At 39.8% G+C, this 22,782-nt stretch overlaps 1 protein-coding gene and 1 pseudogene across 2 annotated transcripts in view; both read right to left on the minus strand.

Annotated features, from left to right (window-relative positions):
- The window catches only part of PTEN (phosphatase and tensin homolog), a 61,734-nt gene that overhangs the window by 24,817 nt on the left and 14,135 nt on the right, over positions 1-22,782 (minus strand). The window contains exons 2-5 of the mRNA XM_034425942.3: positions 22,637-22,721; positions 17,740-17,784; positions 16,852-16,895; positions 13,057-13,295 (exon numbers count right to left, since the gene is read on the minus strand). Coding sequence (XP_034281833.1) covers positions 13,057-13,295; positions 16,852-16,895; positions 17,740-17,784; positions 22,637-22,721 — 413 coding nt within the window. The remainder of the gene's footprint in view (positions 1-13,056; positions 13,296-16,851; positions 16,896-17,739; positions 17,785-22,636; positions 22,722-22,782) is intronic.
- On the minus strand, positions 1,623-4,107 carry LOC148113154 (uncharacterized; annotated as a pseudogene). Its single transcript, XR_015728360.1, has one exon. The product of XR_015728360.1 is annotated as an uncharacterized LOC148113154 (transcript).

Here is a 22,782-nt window from a genome sequence, read left to right on the forward strand (position 1 = left end):
TGGGCTGCAAGTGACTGTTTCAGAAAAATGCCTATAGCAACTACAGGAAGTTAGAAAATCACTATATTGATAAGAACACTCATAATCATAATCCATTTTATTTTTTATATTTACGTTCTTGAACAGTAATTTAATTTTCCCTAATTATAAATAAAATTGACATAGACTATCACGTCATGACATTTAAAATAACAAATACAAAATTAATAACTGGGATTACTTCAAAATAAATTACACACTCTGCTCTGAAGTCTCATTGGTAAGGTCCAATTTTGACTGTTTTTTGTAGGAAAAGGGCATGTTTCACCTTGGTGGTGAGTTTCTATAGCAAAGGGGCTGTCCCTAAAAAGGCCTGTTTTTTGGCTCCCTGTCCTTGATTTCTCATGGTAGAGGAATTCTCAACCTGACCTCTTGGCCTGCATGGAATGAATTCGTTCCAGTGGTCATAGGGGCTTAATAGGTAATAATCAGCATTTAGAATTGGCCCCAAAAGTATATGGTAATAAAGGATGCTCCCACAAAAGGGATGTTGGTCCTACCTGAACGCCTTTTCTTGGGAACGTGGGACCAATAGCCAGGCATATCATTAGCTCCGTCTGATATCCAATAGGACCGAGTCTGCAAACTGTTAAGCACCTCCTCTTGCTTCCCAGCTTTCTGACGAGGATGATGCAGCAGACCAATGTGCTGAACTGCAAAGACAAGGTTATGCCCCATCCCAGGAAAAGGAAAGTCGGCCGCTCCCACTGCCCGCCACCGGACCCGGGAGGCCCTAGGATGGGGCTGGCTGCTGGTCCCACGTTCCCAAGGGCGTTCAGGTAGGACCAACACCCCTTCTCCATGATAATGGGACCAGCAGCCAGGCATAGGTTATACCAAAGCCAATGTCCCAATGGGTGGAATCCGACCAGTCCAGTGTCCCCTGGTCAGTATGGACCCGTTGGAGCACCCTGTGGTTGAAGGCCGCCTCTGCCAAGGCGTATATATCCAATTTATAGAGGCGGATAAATGGCGAGGGGGACGCCCAAGTGGCCGCTCTACAAATCTCCAAGGAGGCCTGTGTGGTCCATGCTGCCAAGGTGGTCGTGCTCCTGGTTGAGTGAGCAGTGAATGTCTGGCCTCTCATATATCGGGGGTGGCAAATGTGTAGGCGGACTGGCTCAGCAGAGTTCAGTCAACCACGGGGAGTGGCGCCTACACCCAGACCTGTTCAGGGCCTTGACAGACCATTTCGGCATCCCTGTTGAACGGCTTCCTGCATGAGGTGCCAGGAATGGGTCCCTCCGAGGCGGTTTATGTGGGCCTTTGCAGCCACATTGTCTGTCAAAATCAAAATGTCCCGATCCACGACTGTGACCTGAAATGTCACGGTCTAAGTGAACTGCCTAAGAGCTCCAACCAATTGATGTTGTGGGTCAGGTCCTCTGGAGTCCAGACCCTGGGCCATGTGCGAGTCAAGGTGAGCTCCCCAACCATGAAGGCTGGCATCCATTGTCAGGACTAAGCGGTGAGGTTCCCTGAATTCTCGACTCCTCGTTATGGCGGGGGAGACCTACCATCTGAGGGAGAGTAGAACATCTGGGAAAATCTGGACTGTGAAGGAAGAAGTGCTGTGGTGGGTCCTCTGATACAGGAGAAGAAACCACTGAGGCGTGCCCAGAGCACAATACCTATACAGGACACCATCTTTCCCAGGAGCTGGGAAAGCCAGAGCAGAGGTACAGGCCGCCTCGCTCTGATTTTCCCCACGAGGTTGTGCAGGCTGGAAAGACACTCCTGGAAGAGATATACCCTGCTCTCGACCGTATCAATGATCGCCTCCAAATGTTGGATGCGAATAGTAGGAATAAGTTGACTTTTGGCCCTGTTGATGGAAAAGTTGTGGTCTCATAAAACCTGAAGGGTGGTATCCAGGTCTGTCCTCGCCAGAGACTCCGAGCAAGACTGGATAAGGAGATAGTCTAAATAGAATTGGATCTTATTGGCATTGTCCGGAGGTGGCCCACCAGGACGGCCATCAGTTTGATAAATACTCTGGGGAGGGAGGAGAGACCGAATAGCAGGGCAGAATATTGATAATGGTTCCCCGCATGGCAGAAGCAGAGGAACTTCCTGTGGGCTGGGTGGATGGGAACATGGAGGTATGCCTCCGGCAGGTCCACTGATGTGAGGAAGTCACTCTCCTTGACGCTCTCCAAGATGGCCTGGAGAGACTGCATCTTGAACCACCTGTAAATAATGTGGTGGTTCAAGGACTTAACATCGAGAATTGCCCTCCAACACCCCTCCCCCCGAGGATTTCTGAATCACGAACAAGTGGGAGCAAAACCCCTGTCCATGTTGCTGCCACGGAATCAGCTGTACGACCTGAATGTGAGAAGGTATTTTATGGCCAATTCCAAAGGAGCCGCTTCGTCCAGTCCCTTGATAGGAGACAATGGACAAACAGGCTCAGAGGGGTGGAGAGGCCCGACCTGACAGTCTCCCTGACCCAAGTGTCCATGGTGGTAACCTCCCATTGGCTGGCAAAGAGGACCAGTTTTCTCCCAATGGGAGGGTTGGACATGCAGTCAGCAGGAGCGTCGAAAGGGGCAACCCCTCCCGCGTCGAAAGGGCCGCTTGAGAGGGCTGCTCTGTCCCGGGCCACCCTGTCTGTCCTGACGTCTACCCTGCCTAGGGGGAAAGGACTGTTGTGATCTCTGTAGCATGAAGCCGGTGTCTGAGCCCTGAAAGGGATGAAAATAGGGGGCCGGCCTGCAATCTGATCTGCAGGATACGTTTGGTAAGATTTTGTGCTTATTCCTGGATTCCACCAAAAGGGGTTCCAGGGAATCACTGAAAAGTGTGCCCCCCGAATACGGGGCTGACGCCAGCCGCCATTTGTTCTTGGCTTCTGCATGCCAATGGTGGCGCCAGAGTAAGCAGATGGACGATATTGTGGAACCGATGGATTTGGCCGCAAACTTGGAGGTATTCAGGGTGATGTCTGCCGAGAACTCAAGGGCAGCAACTATTTTGTTTAAGACCTGTTGCAACCTGGTGTCAGTAGGAGGAAAGCGGTTCTGTAACTCCTTCAACCATAACAGGGATGCCCTGTTAAAAAATGAAACAGCGGAGGACACCCTGATGGCCCAAGCTGCCAACTGGTGAGCCTTAACCAGCAATTGCTCCACCCTTTTGTCCTCTGGGTGGAGAATTTCTTCAGGGGGACCTGTTAAAACGGGAGGAACAGACAGGGCCACCACCGGAGAATCCACGGTGGGTACCTGCAAGGGCTTGGTGAAATCAGCGCCCAAATTGTAAAGGCGGCGGTCCAGAGTATTAGGGTTGGGACCTGAGATAGGTGCAGACCATTGTCTGTGCACCACATCCATAAACAACTTAGGGGTTAGTACCACTTCAACGGTAGGCTCTGAAAAGAGGGGAACTGAAGGATCAACCTCACCAGTGGAGAGGTCAGAGACGGAACGGGCCACTCCCAGCCAGGTAGTGGCCTTGGCCTTATGTAGCAAGGACCTGAACAGCTGGGGTCGGAAGAGACCCACAAAGGATGGTTGGTCCGGGACCAGGTCCTCATCATCTGACAAATCCGGATCCTTCAGTACATCTCTCCTGCCAAGGAATCCCAACTAGGGGAAGCAGCGGAATAATCAAGATCCTGGGAAGGGGCCCACTCCCCCAATAGCTGAGGGCCGTGGTGGCTTACTTGGGATCTGGGGTAATCAGAGACCCATGATTGGGTCCTCTGTTGCATACTCACTGCTATGCTGTGCTGAATGGCTTCAGAGATTAAGGCTGCAATACCTGCAGGTAACTGAAAATTGTCCTGCTGGTCATGCCTGAGGCCAGCGGCCATGGGTATAAATGTGGCCTCAACTGAAGAAGCCCTGTGCCTCTCAGGTTGTGCCCAGTGAGTGTCCATGGGGCCTGTGCCTGAGAGAGGTCCAAACAGGAGATCACTAGTGCCATGAAAGTGCTGGACTGGCTCCCTCGCCTCATCTGGGGACCAGGTTGCAGTGGTACACTGTTGCAGAGGGGCCGGCAGTGCTATATGGTCTGAAGAAGCTGGTTGAGCAGGATGGTCCACTGCCTGGCGGTCCCGACTCTTCTTGTCAGCCTCCTTGATGGCTCATTCTATGGCCTTCTCAATCACCTTGTGGCATTTTCTGTCCTCCTTCTCCAAGGCCTTAGAGGCCTGTCCGGGAGGTTGGCCAATGGAGGGTGGACTGCCCTGCCCCAATTGGGGGATCTGGAGCTTGAGGGGCCTGCCTCTGCCTGGGAACTAAGCCAGTCTGCGGCAACTGCCTGAAGGGCCAATTTGCTAGGCCGCTTGGATGGAGCGGTGGCCATCTTGATCAGCAGCAGAAGCCTGGATGACTAGGCCTCTAAGCCACACGCGGCAGGAGAAGTTTTGTGGCAAAAGGATACTGGCCTGAGACCAAGGTAGAAGAGCCTCTGAAGCACTATGCAATGGGGTGGATACCCCGTCCGCAGCCTTCCCGATCAAATCGAGGAAGGAAGGCCCGTGTTGGCAGGCCCAACCATGTGGCCATTAGATCGTGGGACCATTGGTGTAGGTTATAGCACTGGAGCAGTTTTACCAGGCACCTGCAGCATCTCTGTGATGCTGGGAAGCTGTCTTAGGGCTGATCACCACTAAGATCATCCGTGGGTGCAGCCGCCACATGCTCCTGCGCCCGCGGTCCAATGGGGCTCCAAGGCTTGGCAATTGGGACACAACCCAGGAGTGCCGGTCAGACACCCAGCTGCTTGTAGTGGCATTGCCATGGAGCGGCCTTCAGCAGACTCTGGCTGAGCGCTGTTCACACTGGGAGGGCAGAGGGAACGATCCAAGAAAAGAATCCCTCTCGATCCTCACGCCACAAAGGCAGCCTTCAGCGGGGTCGAGCTGGATCGCCCTTCACGCTGGAAAGAGGCCAGCTCGACGAGCAAACTGGGAGCCTAGCCTAATGAAAAGTAGGATTAGCAGTTAGGAATAGAGCAGCTCAGAAAGGCACATCTGTTCCAATCAGACCAATTCTGAAAGCTGGGAAGCAACAGGAAGAGGAGGTGCTTAACAGTTTGCAGACTCAGTCCTACTGGATATCAGATGGAGCTAACCCATGCCTGGCTGCTGGTTCCGCTTCCATGGAGAATTGATGGTATTTTGGTATACCAGTATTAGCTACTCCATAAACAAGGGAAGTGAATTCTGGACCAGAGCAAGTTTCAAAGTGCCTTCAAAGGCAGCTCCAACCTGTAAACCAAATTGCAATTATTTACAAAGTAACAAGGACAAAAATTACCATTATCAGAGTCTTCAGATCTAGAAACTGCATCATGGTCAGCAGCTGAAGCTCAGTAAAAGTCCGGCTGTTTAGTGTCCACTTGCTACATCAATAGCTGTGAGTCCAGGACTCTCAAGTTGTTCTTTTTTTTTCTTTCAAAAGTAATGTCATTCCATTCAGAGCTAAAAATAATGGAGTTCTGGAACATAAATGCTTCTGAATGCTTCTGAATAAACAGTACCTCATACCGCACATCTCAGTCATCAAATCAAGACTTCTATCATATCGCCAAGGCAAGATGGAATTGATATACAAAGTTGGGCATAATATTGGTAATTACCTAAACTGAACCAACAGATAACTTTCCTAAATGCTTCATATATATTTGAAACAACTTGAGCACTAAGGCATTCCCACATTGATTGGTCCAGCGTCTCCACTGACCTGACTGGAATAGGAAGGGAGAATATTCACTTAATACCCAGACTATTTACAAGCTGGAATTACATCCAGACATCCATTACTGTAAAGTTGAGAGATCATCAGGAAAGACCATTCCTCTGATGCCAGTCTGAAAGCTGCTACAATCCACACCCATTCTTATTTTGTATCTATATTTCCTCTTCCAAATTTATGGTAGCCAAAATATCACTTCTGTCTCTCCTTTTCTGTAATGTAATCACTTTCTATTTCTTCATCTATACCAATTCCTGAATCCACAGTGATAACAACCAAAGGACAAATGTGTTGCACACATTGTCATAACCACTGTTATACAATTTAACAATCCTGTTTTCACTATTCTTGCTAAACCCAGCACCATCCAGACCTCTTCCCCAATGCTTTATCTAATGTTCCACAACTTCTTGCTGTCTTCGCAACCAATGATTCCCTTTTCTTCACTCAAACTCTGCTTTTCCAAGTTTCTATTGTTAGCTCTTTCCAGTTTGTTATGATCATTCCTTGTGAGAATCCTCCAATCTCCAGTCTCCGATATGATTTTTTGCTCAATGCTCAATTTCAGTGTAACTGACTCATACATCCAATGTCACACAACTGCTTCCCTAACCATAGGCAATCCAGAGATTGCCATAGAGCATCTAAGTAACAAAAACGGCAAATCACCACCAAAACAGGAAAGGGACAGTATTTTTAAAAAAACATTCCAGACCACTATAATGACAAAAAAATGGAAAACAAAAAAGTTACTCTTTTGCTCTGTCAAGCAGATCTGGGGTTAACAGCATGGAATCTATAGTTACTATTATACCAATTATGCTATACAAACAGGCATCCATCAGACCATTTTATTTGCTAGTGAATGAAATGGCACTTTCATTTACATATGGGGAGGTTGATTTCTTGCCAGAAATTGACTGGAGAAGAAATAGAAGCCATCTATTGCAATTATCCTAGGCAGAGAGTGAACTTCTCTCGTCAAATTCCAGCAAAATATATTCTCCCATCTCCCACAGCAGGGCAACTGATCTTATCTCCAATGATATGCATTGAAAAAAAACCTTTACAATTGTACATTTTATTTTAAAAATGAATAGTTGCATTCATTTTTCAAACAACCAAACCACAGACTGGTAAGCCATTAAGTTGCAGGACTTAACATTATAGCTAACCATGGCCCCCTCTAAATGATAATAGTAGCTGGAGAATATTCAACACAAACTACCACATATCTACTTGTGTTCATCTTGTGTTTAGTTATTTAAGTGTTTGAAGTTCTGAATGCATCTTTTAAGCCTCAGGCAACTTTATGATTTGCCCTCTATACATATAAGCATCATTTCTTCAAAAGAGAAAGGATATTACTCTGGGATAATTCTGAAGTAGTTTAAGAAGGATCTTGTGATGCAACAAAGTGCAAACGTATTGCAGCTGAGAACCACATATTACTCTATATTGGGTATGGCTGGTATTATCACAGGAGACAGTCAAAATATTTGAATGGGGAAAATTAGGAGATTAAGGGGAAAACAATGATTCTGCTATTAGGTCTAGATTCTTCTCATAGTCACTCATGCCTTTAATCACCTAATGTTCGGACTATATACACTACAGAACTGCCCTTGAACACAGTTAGTCCTCAACTTACAATCACAAGTGGGACTGGACTTTCCATTACAAAGCAATACAGTCATAAAACCAGACATCACATGGCTGCATTGCTTAACATTAGAAATCCTGACAGTCCTGGTTGTTATCGCAAACCAAGAATTGCAAGATGTGAAGCAGTACACAAGCCAAGCCAAGCCATTCTGGCTTGGTCCTTCTCAGCCCCTAGCCTCAGTAAGGTAAGGGACTGCTTCCAACTCTCTTCACCCTATCTCCATCTCTGCCCTCTTGGTCACTCTGCACCTTGCTTTATTTTTATTTTTTTATTATTTAAATTTCTATACTGCCCTTCTGCTTTCGGACTCAAGGTGGTGAACAGCCAAAAATAAAATATTTGTACACAAAAGTTAAAATAGTTTTAAAATAATTAAATAAAGTTTGGCCCACAATTTAAAACATTTCAATTAAAATCAGTATCAATTTTAAAACCAATATAAAATCAGGCCAGCCCGGCTAACTGAAAGAAATAGGTTTTAAGGGCCCGACGAAAAGTCCAGAGGTCTGAGATCACTCGTATCTCTGGGGGTAGATTGTTCCAGAGGGTAGGCACCATCACAGAGAAAGCTCTCCCCCTGGGGGTCGCCAGCCGACATTGTCTGGCTGACGGCACCCTGAGGAGGCCTTCTCTGTGAGAGCGAACTGGCCGGTGGGAAGCAATGGGTGGCAGAAGGCGGTCCCGTAAGTACCCCAGCCCTAAGCCATGGAGCGCTTTAAAGGTGATCACCAACATCTTGAAGCGCTCCCGGAAGTCCACCGGAAGCCAATGCAGCTTGCGCAGGAGGAGTCACATGGGAGCGCCCCGTCACTCCCATAATCCCCCGCGCGGCCGCATTCTGCACCAGTTGGAGCCTCCGGGTGCACCCCAAGGGAAGCCCCATGTAGAGAGCGTTACAATAGTCCAGATGAGAAGTGACGAGTGCTTGAGTGACCATGCTTAAGGAGTCCCGATCTAGAAAGAGGCGCAACTGGCGTATCAGGTGAACCTGATAGAAGGCCCCCCTGGCTACGGCCGTCATATGCTCTTCTAAAGACAGCCGTGCATCCAGGAGGACGCCCAAGTTGCGGGCTCTTTCTGTGGGGGCCAGTGATTAACCCCCAATAACCAGTGATGGCGCCAGCTGGCTATACCGGGACACCGGCAGCCACAGCCACTCGGTGTTGGAAGGGTTGAGTCGAAGCCTGTTTCTCCCCATCCAGACCCACATGGCCTCCAGGCACTGGGACATCACTTCCAAGGCATCTTTGGGATGGTCTGGGGTGGAGATGTACAGCTGAGTATCATCAGCGTACTGATGGAACTCCACCCCAAAACCACGGATGATCTCACCCAGCGGCTTCACATAAATGTTGAACAGAAGGGGCGAGAGGACCGACCCTTGTGGCACCCCACAAACAAGGCGTCTCGGGGTCGACCGCTGCCCCCGTCAACACAGATTGCGACCGGTCGGAGGTAGGAGGAGAACCACCGCAAAACGGTGCCCTCCACTCCCAGTCCCTCCAGCCGGCGCAACATGATACCATGGTCGATGGTATCAAAAGCCGCTGAGAGATCTAACAGGACCAGGATAGAGGAATAACCCCTACCCCGGGCCCTCCACAGATCATCCACCAACGTGACCAATGCCGTTTCCGTGCTGTACCCAGGCATGAAACCGGACTGGAGCGGATCTAAATGGACAGCTTCATCCAGGTATTGGGGAAGCTGTCGCGCCACCACACTCTCAACAACCTTCGCAATAAAACGAGGGTTGGAGACTGGACGATAGTTAGCCAAAACAGCCGGATCCAGGGAGGGCTTCTTGAGGAGGGGCCTCACAACCGTCTCTTTCAAGGTGGCCGGCAGGACACCCTCGCTCAAAGAAGCGTTAATAATCCCCTGGAGCCAGCCAGCTTTGAGGGGCAACAGGCCCCAAAATATGCAATGGGCTATCCCACTCACCCTTATCACCCTGTACTCCCAAGATTCCTGCCATGCCAATGGCAGAGAAGAGTGTTTAGACCTGAAACCAGAGCAACCGGTTTAAACTAAGGGTGAAATTTACTTACCTTCGCTACCGGTTCGTAAATGTGAACACGTGTGCCTCCTCCACGAGAAAAGAAGGCTCTGTGCATACACAGAGGGTCAAAAACGGAACGTGATTACATCCAGGGGGGGTGGGTGGAGCCTCCTGCCACCAGCGCCACCAGTTCACCCGAGCCGGATAGAACCAGGTGGATTTCAGCACTGGTTTAAACACTCAACTCACTAACTCTCTCTCCCTCCCTCTCTCTCATACAATTGATAAATAAAAACGTATAAAAATTACCATTAAAATTAAATTAAGATTTAAAAAATTTAAATTGTAGAATGATGACAATTAAATATCAAAAGCAGAAAAAAATCCTATGATGGCCATTTAACAATGGAGTATTACAGGGGAATTCTCAGTGGACTAGCCAACCTCGGTTGCATGGTCCTCTGTGCCCCCTCCAAAGGACACAGAGCCAGGTTTTTTACCTCTTTGAGGAAGGCTGTGAGCAGGATGTTCCACAAAGCAAGGTCAGCCATAGAGAAGGCTCTCTTCCTAGACCCAATATACCACATCACTAAGCTTAGAAATATTACAGTCACCCCAAAAAGTGTCTTCTATGTAACCTTTATAGAGTTGTCGGTAATCTTTGATTTCATTTCATGAGAATGACTCAGGAAGAAATTACCCATTAAATGATTAAAACAATAGACTGCCTTCTTCTTAGATTAATAATGCTATTTGTCAGGTGCAAAACCAAAAACAACACCCCCAAATCCAATTCAGTCCTCCTTGTACTGTCCCTAGATATTTCTTTTAACATCTCACATGTTCCATATAGGACATTACATACTTTGGTGGAAATTGCATTACCTATTAAAGCAACAACTGGTTGATATATAAAGCTCCTATATGTAAGCTAAACTTGCTTCTGTTCAGACCAGGAGGTGGACTCTGTCTCACACATGTTACTAAAATGTTCATTATACACCAACTGACAATCAAGTTTAATACTTCCAATTGTTTATAGATCCAATTGCAATTGCAACCAAGAGTTCATTGCCTTCTCCTAGATGACTACTCTTCAGAAGCCTCTATGATGTTACAAAATTCTGATCAATAGCTACAGCTAGTAGTAGCTATGAGTTCCTCCTTTATGTTATTGTTAGTGTTAATTGCTTTAGGACTTTCACACTATTTTAAAACTTCATTTTTATTGCTATTATACTTTATTACTGTTCTTTTTCTTAGACTGTAAATAAATTTTGATTGGTCAAAAAAAGTTTCTGAAAACTAAACATTTTCACAATTTGTAATTTCTGGTTACTTCAAAAGGTCTTCAATTCAAACTCACGAACTATTGTGATTATAGTACAATTGCCATTTCATTTTTACACATAAGAGAATAAAGTTCTTACATTGCATAAGTGGTAAGAAAATAAATTCCACAAATTTCATTTTATTATTCAAGGCCAGGTTTTTCAAAACATGTTTTATATACCAAGGCTTTTGTACACTGCATACTTTCAATTATTGCTGGTTAGATACATAACATTAGTCTCAGAATTTGTAAATATCCTAGTCTGTTACAGGATGAGAAAAAAGGTTTGGTATATGGAATCACTTTGTTAGAAATATCACTTTTTCCCATGAGTTCAAATATGTTACAATTTAATCCAAATAGGAAACATCCTACAAAACGAACTACATTATTTACTCCCTTAGTAACTTGAGCATCTTAAGCAGGATGTACAAACCATTTAGGCTGAGACCAATACTTGGTCTTCAAGTGGCATACTAGGTAACTTTATTTCAAAAGGCGGTAGCATCAAGTAAATAAATTTACAATAATCCGTTAAAATTATTATATTCTTATATACACCCTCTCTCACGCTAAAATTACAATTTGGTGCTAACTTTGGGGAAGTTACGTCATTACAAACTAATTGCAAAACTCTATAAAGAAACTGTGCTTCCTGAATTTAAGGATCAAATAATTTTTAATTCAATACAAAATATATTTAACTTAGGTTTAGCTAGTATCTCTAACTTAAGAACTATTTGATATATTTTTAAATTATCTGGTGTTTTATAATGTACATTTTATATTTAAGAGTTAAATACCACGAATAAGAATTCTTTTCACCAGGACACTGATCTGTGAGCATATTTTTTCTTTAATCATTTTTTAATAGAAATAGGAAGATCGGTTAAGTAGTTACAACTTAATAAACCACCTAATTGGACAACTATATTGTCAGCTGAAAATATACTTTTTTCTGATGATGTATATAAAATTTAACTCTACTATAATCCCCTTCATCCAACAAATATAATTTATAAAATAGGAAAATGCAATTTGCAACATTGACTAAGAGTACTATGTCAATTGTACATATTTTGAAGAAGCAGATTTTGGAAATGATGGTTATAAACTTTTTAATTTTAAAATTGAAACTTTCAGTTTCAACCCTAAAAGTTGAATTTTTCAGCTTTTAATCCATTAAAATCCTTTTGCTTTAGTAAAAAAAAATGTTCAATTAAACTAACCAACAGATTTTTTTTGAAGGCGTGTACTTTCTAAAGTATTTGGAAAGCAGATGCTTGTCCTCATTATTATGAACTAACGTATCTTCTAAAATATCCGCATGGTTCGTCTAAAACTGGTAGCCTTTTTCAAAAAATTTTTTTACTTACATGCAGAATTAAATAGATCAATTAACTGAAATACATACAAAGAATCAACTAAGCAACTGATGCTCTATTAACATATAAGCAGGAAGCAGACACATTAATACGGCTTCCTTCCCAAATGAAACATAGCTGTGCTCTTAACAGCTGCATCAGTAAGATAATCCTATGTGAGGCTTTCATTATGTGTATTTCCTCTTTTAATAAATATATTTCTGACATGGATCAAAGGGAAATATGTAATTTTCTTAACAAGGTAAGGGTCCCGCAGATTGACCTAGCATTCTAATGACTATGCTGATATTATAATAATCTTTTCTTGGCAATAAATCAAGTCATTTACTATTGCCTTCTTCCAGGATGTTTCTTTCATTCTTTTTTTCCCCCCAATTTCCCAGCCTAGTCTGTGGGTTTGGGATTTTCTGGCAGTTTCCCATCCAAGTCTTAACAGATCTGATTTGTTGAACTGTTTTAGATCAGCTAAATTTAGCAAAGTGCACCTAGTTACAGTATATCTAGTAAAAAAATTAATGATACTATACTTATATGAAACTAGACAGTGGAAACAGGAAATAAATCTTTTTCTCAAATATTACCATAATCATATATAGATGTTCTAAAAAAATATTCACTAAATGACTGAATGCTTATTATAACCAGATTTCAAATCCAAAAAAGTGGAGCAAAGTTCACTATGGAGAATCTCAAATCCTAAATGAATTTTACTTTTGCATTGCAAAGAAACACAAATACATTTTTATGCCTAAAAGCAGATGTTTTTGATCATGTAAGTCAAAGGAAATTAAATAACATTGCAATATTATTAATTGTATGTTCACCGTCCATAATATGGTAAGGAACCCCCCACCCCCCCAATGAAATCTAAGAATCAAGACTCAGCAAAGAAAATAACATTGACATGGAAAAAGCAAGTTTCTTACCTTTTTATCTCTGGTCCTTACTTCCCCATAAAAATCTAGAGCTTCTTGTGCTTTCTGAAACCTTCCTCGATGTAACAAATAAGCACAAATCATTACACCAGTTCGTCCCTTTCCAGCTTTACAATGGATTGCTGCAACATGATTGCCATCTTCACTAAGCCATCGATCAAGATCTTCACAAAAAGGTTTTATGAGCTCTAGCTGTGGTGGGTTGTGATCTTCAAAAGGGTACTGTGCAACTAAAAACCAAAAAATTGTATTATTAAATTGAACGCTAATTTTCAAAGATATTTGTAGTATTCCTTGTTAAAAAAAATCTCTTGCATAATTTCTTGAATAAAAAAATCTGGATGTTTCTAAATCTAACTCTATTACAGATTGCCATGTACAGATTATTTTAATAACACTGGCTTCACAACTCAAAATCTTCATCACTCCCCATTTCCTCCAGGAAACTCTGATGGAAAAAAAATCTAGAAATACTGAAAACTGTCTGACCATTTAGGGTTTTGGGTTTTTTTTAAAGTTAAGAGATATACCTATGGTTTTGGTTTTACATATGCACAGAAACAATTGCAACTAGATATAAAATATGATTGTGTTTCATATGAAACATCTTTAAACTCATTGATTCCCTCTGTCAACATTTGCATTTAGCACCAGCAAGATAAATGGAAGTGTCTGTTTTTATTCTTTGTTTCAATCAACTATATATGAAATTAATCAGTGGCCAAGATTCAAATGCAACTGAATTTAACAGAAAATGAAAGAAATTTTCTACTACCTCTCAGCCAGGAAATGTGTGGGGAAGTATGAACTACATAGCATTAAAGAATCGTTTATGAATCATATTAAATCAAGTTCATGGGTGGTAAAATAAATGTAATAGAACTGAAGTAAGACAATTACCTTATTTCCTTAGTACAAAATTTAGTTGCAAGGTGTGAAATCAATGAGGTATATTCAGACAAACCAAAAGCTACCAAGCTGGTCAGCAACAAAAAATATTTCACCACCAAATGTAAGAAAATAGTCTTCTGAGTAGCTTCAGCCTGCATATCACTGAGTATCAAAAGTTCTTTAAATCACTAAAAGCACCAGAAGACGACTGCTGAACTTTCTACAAAGCTATATCCATTCTTGCAGATTGGCAATTCATATAGGGTAGATTCTTCTCACCCTGACAATTTATCTGTACTGCAATGCTAATAGCCCCTTAATTCCTTCTGGATAATGGTTGGGAAGGGGTTATATAGTTACATTTCTCAGTGACTGAGGCAATCTAGGGGGGGAAAAACTCCTTTTGATGAGATCACTATTGAGAAGTTGTGGTACAATGGATACTTTTAAACAGAGGCTGTAAGCCTTCATGATATCTATCTAGATCATGAAAAAATGGGGACCTTATTCAGGCACATGATCAAACACGTGAAGGGCTCAATCTGGGTAGAGAAAGGGCTGCACACACAGGTCTCTCATACTTGCTCTAACCTCCACACCTTCAGCTAGAAATTTTTGAGAAGGGCAGCTGCTCTTAAATTCTGTTGAATTAACCACTAAGCACAACATGCAAAACAATATTCTTTATGGTTGATATATGAACTGCTTGCTTTCTTTAAATTGTGATTTCCAGTTCAAAAGTATACATATTTTACCTGTTTTTACAAGAAGCCTATTTGCTGCTGCTCCTCAGAAATAGCCCTTTACTGTTAAATATACATCCATTCCCAATAAGGCCCAGAATTAAGGGTCCCTATCTTTTACAGTCTTTAAAATTTTGAGAAATATTATGACCACTTTCATAAAATAGCTACTACAATGTGTGTAGACAAAGCAGAGCAATTATTTACAAAAAAGATACTCCCCTCATCATTATTTTACACCTTGCTCTCTGTAACATCAGTTTGTCATGTATTTTACTAAATCAGTGGGCACAATTCTTAGGAGAGAGGCCCCTAAAATGTTTATTTTCAATATACCACAGGGACTACCCTAAATATCAGAGAGGTCCTACTTTGTCACAAAACCTTCTGCAGGCTATAAATATAGTGTTTCCCCTTTTTAAAAATTAAAATAATCCAAAAATAATAAAATCCTATAGGCTATGGAGCCCAACAAGTAGCATATTGATGATTTTTTTAATCATAAGATGGAAATTTTACTATATGAAATAGAAGTACATGATCACACAGCTACAAAAGCTGATGCATTAACAAAATAAATTCCTTGCTTATTGTATGCTGGATTACACAATTTATAATCCATGAATTAACTCCTGTGACCTTTAGAGGTGGTTAGATGGCTAACCTTTTTTTCCCTCGGGTGCCAATAGCATGCATGTGCGCGCGATAGCGCACGTGCTCACATTCATAATACAATGCCCAATGCACACGCCCTGCCCCCTGCACATGTGCGCGCAATCCCCCGCGCTGCCCTGTCCCCCCTGCACAGGCGCGTGCAAGCACCCGTGCTCCCACCCACCCCTGTGCATGCGTGCACAACCCCCCCCCGTTTTAGTCCTAGCAGGCCTCCCTGACGCCTCCAAAGTCTGGAAACGGCCGTTTCTGGACTTCCAGTAGGCCCGTTTTTCACCTTCTGGAAACTCTGGAGACTTTCCTGGAGCCTCGAGGAAGGCAAAAACAGCCTCCCCCGGATGCCAGAAACAGTCTGTTTCCGGACTTTCTGTAGGCCCGTTTTTTGCCCTCCCAGAGCCTCCACGCGAGCCCTGTACTTACCTGGCATCCAAAACGGGCCGTGTGGAGACTCCTGGAAGGGGAGGCATGGGCATGCATGCACGTCTCCCGCTTGCGCAGCAGACCCAAAAATCAGTTTGCCAGTGGGAGGCGCGCACGCATGTGCAGTTGAGCTGACCTAGGGCAACGGTTCGCATGCCGCCACCTGTGGCACACATGCCATAGGTTCACCATCATGGCCTTAAGAGTATCCCCAGACTACATATTGAAATTATTTAATTATTTTATGTGCCTTAAACTATGAGTGATGAAATCTGACCAGAGAGTCAGTATTTGGGGGAGGGGGGTGGGTAGGGATTTCTCCTTCAAAAACAAACTTCTTAGAGATCTAAGATACCTGCCTTCTCTCCAATGAGATGAATTTTATTATTGTTTCGAAGAAATCGCTTCAATTCCTCTCTTACCAAAAAGCTGATAGGGTACACTCTGGAGATATCATCACTTCCTTAGCTGAACTTCTTGCTGCCCTCAGAGATCAAATTAAAATAAAGTGCAAATTCTGACTATAAAGAAAATATTAGTCCTAATTTACTAAAATTTACAAAGAGCCACAAATCTATATCTCGTATAACATTCCTCTCTCTCAAAACATTGATTCTCAAAATATGAACAAATATATATCTACTCATAGACAGTTGAGCTGCTGGATAACTATCAGGCTACGTAAGTGCGTAATAATCTTTTAATAATAAGCAATTTCTGAGGAGTTGGGGAATACAACTCAGCATCCCAAACTTCTGAAGGGCTGTTGAAAGAGCAGGACTAATTCTCAGTCTTTCTAAATATGAAATTCTTGAGACTGAACTCTTGCATGAAATTCTAGGAGATATCTGGTATGCTTGGAGGTCACTAGGTCATGAAATGTTTGTGAAGAGGTCACCCTTTCAAAATTAACCCCCCCTCCCAAATAATAAAGGGGAAGAAACTAAAAGGAAAACTCACGTTACTAATATTAACACATAACACTTCAGAAATGGAATTATTATTGAAGGGTATGCTTACTCTGGTTTCTTAAATTATGAAAAACACAAAACAAACATACCTCTGCAGTTAAATTTGGCGGTGTCATAATGTCTTTCAGCACATCTGAAAGAAAAAAGTTAAAATTGCATGAAGCATTATCATTTAGTAGGGAGACAAACCTATTATATACAATACAAATTCTTTTCTACAATCTAATACTACAATCATAAAGAAAAGAGTGAAGCATTACTGTTTGGGTGTTCTTCATGCCATGTAGATAAATAGAGCAATGGTGAAATGTAAAATTTGTTATTACCGGTCTGTGGGCGTGGCTTGGGGGGTAATGTAACTGGGTGGGTGTGGCCAACGTTTTTTTTTTTTTTTACTTTTTTACTTTTAAAAGCATTTTTTGTACAACCTCTTCAGCTGAACTCCTACTAAATAATACTCAACTGAGTAGGGAAGCAGGTAATATAATAATGACCCTTATTCCTATTAAACCTCAAACCTAGATTTTAATATGAAAATATTGAATCTTTTTAAAAAAAATACACTAAGAAAATCAGTATTAAAATATTTTTATACCTGTTTTTCCTAATAAGGATCATTAGGAACTAAACTGCAAATTCTCAATTACTTTACAGAATAAAGTATCATCTCAATTTATGAGTAATTAATGTTTCAATTCTCTTTTTACTTATTATGAAGTCATTCACTTGCTAAAACTAAAACAAGTTAGGTGACATATCATTGTTTCATAGGTTTCCTATTAAAGAACCAGGCTGCACAAGTGAGTAGGAACGTGCAAGTGATCAGGCAGTGCATGAAACCACTCCCCCAGCCCATGGAAAACTGCCCTCCATGGAACTGGTCCCTGGCATCCAAACGGTTGGAGGCCACTACTCTAATGCATTTTAATATATTTAAGGCCAGTATCTATAGAAGCTACATAAAAAAGCATACTTACAGATTGTATATCTTGTAATGGTTTTTATGTTTTGAATCCAGAAACCTTGAAAGAAAAGTGATACATTAAACTCATTTGGATGCTTTTTTAAAAAAAAAAAAAAGATTGAATAAAATATGTTTGAGAGCAATTTTGAACAAATAATATTTTATGGATATAACATATCAACTGCTGCTTTTCACTATAATCTTTCCCTTAGTTATAAATCTTAGGAGATGTTAAATTTTATTTATATATTACTGTTACTGAAATAAAGAAAGTTGAATTTCTAGGCACCATCTACATTGAAAATTAATTTTAACTTTCATACAATCTGTCTGAAATAAAAATAAATGCAACTCTACTTCACAACAGAAAACAAGCAGAATCAGCTTCAAATTTGTCCGATATCAGTAGAATAAACCCCTATGTCAAACAATCAGGTTTTTAAGCAAAAATGTGGTTCTATGCATTTTAATTACATCCACAATACAGACTGTACAGTACTAATTTTTTTTCACTATTCTAGGAAATCCCAATATTCAACAATTATAGTTAAAATTTGACTCATGTGCTGTGTGGTTACTGGTATTTTAACAATTTAAATAGTTCCTTCAAAATGCTGGAGCACTGCATCATTTATCAAAAACCACTCATAAAATTTATCACACATTTTTAGACAAATGTGATTATTTCTTGCATAATCATAAACTAACTTCATGAATCAATATTTCTCAAACTGAAAAAAGTTTAACAGAACCAATTCTTAATACATCAAACCTCAATGAGATTTAATAGAGGTTGAGAGTTTAAATGGGGATCCAAGCTTCTTAGGGCAAAGATGTCAGTTGTCTAAATAACCAACAGCTTCAAAACTGAAAAGTCCAAAGCAACAATCCATAAACTATGAGAAAGGCAGGAAAAAGAAGCACCAGATTTTAAGCTGTAGATAGGATAAGAAAAGACTATATGCTAATGGCGGTAGAGAAAATCAACTGTTTATATTGGCTTCATCTTGGTATGCAATAAAGATTCCTATCTAGTCTTGTTGAGTAGACTGTCTGGGAAGCTTATGCTGAGTTCTAGCTTGGACACCTGACAAAATCTGTATGCTATGGTAAATCATCATTTCAGGATTTCAAATTTATTTATGAATTCTTGTTTACTTAGAAGTAATTCAATCTACATTGTTAGTATTAAGATAGCTTTTTAATTGTGGCTTCCATGGTATTTAACTACTTGGATGAACTGATTAAGCTCTATGCATGAGTACATTGCTACTGCACACTTGAGACAGAATTAATGGTTTAGTGTTATTGCAAAAATGGACAGAGGTATTTGTTATACATGCCAGCTCATAAATTATCATGATTATTTCACCCATAAATCCCAGGGAAAAATATATAAAAATGTATTCTTATAGCCACGTACTGAAATATACCCAAATCCTGTGTCCTATTATCAAGCTTCAATTTTAGAGTCATAAATAGTGTTAGTACATAAATAATGCAGTTTTTATACAGAATTGCACCATTATTTTACCCATTTTATCTTGGGAAAAAGAATCAGAATGCCATTTCTCAAATTCTAGATTCTAGAAATTCTAGAGCTCATGCCATACTTATGCCATACTATTAGTACATGATAATTAATATTTTCAAGTACTTTTTTCTGAATAATTTGCTATCATAACAAGTTAACCATGATTCTTTTAAATGTATGTTTTTTTAACAAATATATTGTAGTAAAAGCAAGCTAAATTGTAAAAGATTTTAGATTTGTATTTAGTTAATGTATTTATTGTCAAACAGATTACTTTTAAAGTTTAACTTAGTTAAAAATTGCATCGAAGTGTAATAAAGTTTTATTCCCTTTGGGTATCTACAAATTAAACTAATCAGTATGTATAATCTGAGAAGTAATAATATATATTGAAGCTTCTTTTTTCAAGTATTCATTATTTGCTGAAATGCAGTTCATGTAACTGAAATACGTCCAGATTTGACTTATCCATGAAATGTATTTGCACAGAACAATTCTCAAATCATAACTGATTCTTGTTCTTTTGCCAATTTACTATCCTCTTCATAGTCTATTAAGTTTGATTGTCAAGTTTCTGGATGAGAAAATGAATCAACAGAAAGCCAGTAAGTCAAAACCACAAATGTAACCACTGTTTTAACAGCTCCAACATTAGAGTACTTATTTCAAGATTCTTTTGTTTGCTCTATCTAATACCTATTTTTAGAGTATTTCAATTAATCAGACGAATTAGGTCTTTGGAAGAAAGGCACCCTATTCTTCAGTTTTGCTTTTTAAATAATTGTTTTATCCTTTTTTAAATCTCTGGACGCAACTGGATGCAACTGAATACTAAAATTCTTGCAATTTCTGTAACATTTCCTACTAGAAATAGTATTGATTAATTCTGCACATGCAGGAGTAGATTGAATTTCTTTGAACAAAAACACATTATATCATTACTATTTTAATGATACCATTAATATTGAGTGAAACTACCGGTAGTCACAGTGAAACTTTTACCCTCAAATTTAAATCAATTATAAAGTGTTAGACCTCCAAAAATCAAGTATCAAAGATTTCAAGGCTTCATGTTTCAAAATATGCATCCAAAGTATGATATATGCATATTATATAGGGTATAAGGAATGTTGTTATACATGTAATATGAATGCAATTTGTCTTGTAATTACAATATTTTTATTTTTTTCTTTTGAAATTTTTAGGTTTTCTCTTTTTTTAAAGTTTTACTAAATATTGATTAATGATTACGTGCCATTAAGTCTCTGTCAACTCTTAGTGAACACATGGAAATTTTGCTAGGATTTAATAAAGAAAGCAAAAACTTCTGATCTCAACAGAAAGATAATCACTTTATCACAGCTTCTTCTTGAAGATAGTTAAAATAAGACAACTGGAATGGCACTGGATACTAGTTTTACTACAAAAGTAACCAGTATGAACACTAGGCAGGGTAAACATGATAGAAGACTGATCTGTGTAATATTTAAAAAGCCATCTGAATTGAGAATTTTATTCTCCAGGTTAGAATTGATAATATTTGAGTTTAGGAATCCTTGTAGACACATCTACCATAAAAACAGCTGCTTTTACAGCTATCCCAGGCTGAGTACATATTTAGGCATGACCCATAGTTTGAGGGGAAAGGCACCTGGAAAAGCTACAAAGCAACTGTGCTGTGCTTTCCAGAGGACGGGACAGCCTTAATACTATGAGAGGGTTTTCACTTCACCTCTCTGAAAGCTTTAAATTAAATATGTGGTTCAAGGATGTCATCCTCCAAATTATAAATGTGACATAAAGAACTGTGTTTATATAAATGTATTCAGGCCTATAAATCATATGCAGTAAAGAAGATGCTATATCTGAGGGAACATTATTATTTTATTATTTTAACATTATTTTATTGTTTTAGCAGTTTTAACTCAAAGTACTATTTATTTAATGCCATTATCAATGGCATTTTTTTCTCTTTTAAAACAATCCTATTTTTACAACCCTGCACCATACATATGTACTTCAATTGAAGTGGAATGATAAAACTTGTATAATAAAATTAGATAACACTTATGGTATTATAAAACATTTTTAAACACCAAATTGTTTTATGTTAGTTTCTGTTCTCACATTCTAATGAAAGTTTTCTAAGCTCTGTTTAAAAATAATTTATTTTTAATACTTAATTTTTTTAAAAAAATAATCAAACAAAGGAAGCAGCAACAATAAAGGGCAAGTTTAAAAAAAGAAAATATATTTGCTATATTGGTGGCCTGGCATTGGAGGAATATGTTCACAGATAGTGACAAATTAAAATGGGATTGTTACAGTTAACATCCAGAAAGTAAGAGATATATTATTTGAAGCAACCAAATTCGTTCACCACCTTTGTGCTGTTATTGTGCTTTTATGGAAACTTTTGTCAAACTTTTTTCAAGGTAGTAAGATAATTTCAGGGCAATTCTCACAGGTGGGATGATAATACTTTTTGCAACAATGATCTGCCTTCCACATATAATCATCTCCCCAGTGATCTACCAGTTTTTCCACAGCTTCCTCTGCTTCAATAATATCCCAAGGGAAGACATTATGAAATGGCCTTTTCAGATTTTGAACCTCGGGCAGCTAAGGAGGCTTAAGAATTTGAGGCTTAACAAATATGCACAACATTTTTTTTGGGGGGGGGACCAATAGCATTCAGTACAATATAGCCAATGCCAAAGTATAAGAGGGGAAACTATCTTTCAGCAAAAAGAATTGAAATTTGATACAGTTTTTATTTTATTATTCAATAAGCAATACTTGGAATATTTAATTCCTCTATTATAAATTTCATAGGCAAACTTTTTCAGACTAAACAGTGAGGCTAACAAACAAGTCCAGCCTACTGAAAGATCAATACCATATAGTTCTACAAAATCATCATGTGAAAGAGCAATTCTACTGTTGATGTTTGAAAAGTATGTTTATTAAAGCTCTTTTTTTTTTTCAGATGACAGGGCAAGAATAAGTTAACTTTTTGACAGCTGAAAGGGCATTCCCACAAGGATTAAGGACTTCAATGGATGAGGTAATAATGCAATTACTGAGAGGGGATGATTTTTTTGGGGGGGGGGAATATTTTTATATAAATTAAAATTTTACATATATTAAATTTTACGGATATTAAATTCAAAGCTTAGTACTTGCACAGAATGCTTTTGCAGAACAGAATCCAAATTTTCAAAATATTTTTATTCTATAATCAATTCTTATATACTGCAGCATTAGTTCGTTTCATTCATTCATTCATTCAATCAATCCAGAATGGTAAACATTTTGACAAATCACAAAATATTAAGCTTGTCAATGAGATAAGGCATTGAGAATACATTCTTACCTTACAACATCGTCAATATTGTTTCTGTACACTCCTTCAAGTCGTTCTGCCGGAAAACCCATTGCAATGATATTTGGATAAATATCTGAATATTCGTGTTAAAGGAAATTTTTACAAATTTTTACAAAATTGCAGAATAATTGTAG

This window comes from Pantherophis guttatus, chromosome 6 (genome assembly GCF_059756535.1).
Source record: "Pantherophis guttatus breed Tessera chromosome 6, ASM5975653v1, whole genome shotgun sequence".
NCBI lineage: Eukaryota > Metazoa > Chordata > Lepidosauria > Squamata > Colubridae > Pantherophis > Pantherophis guttatus.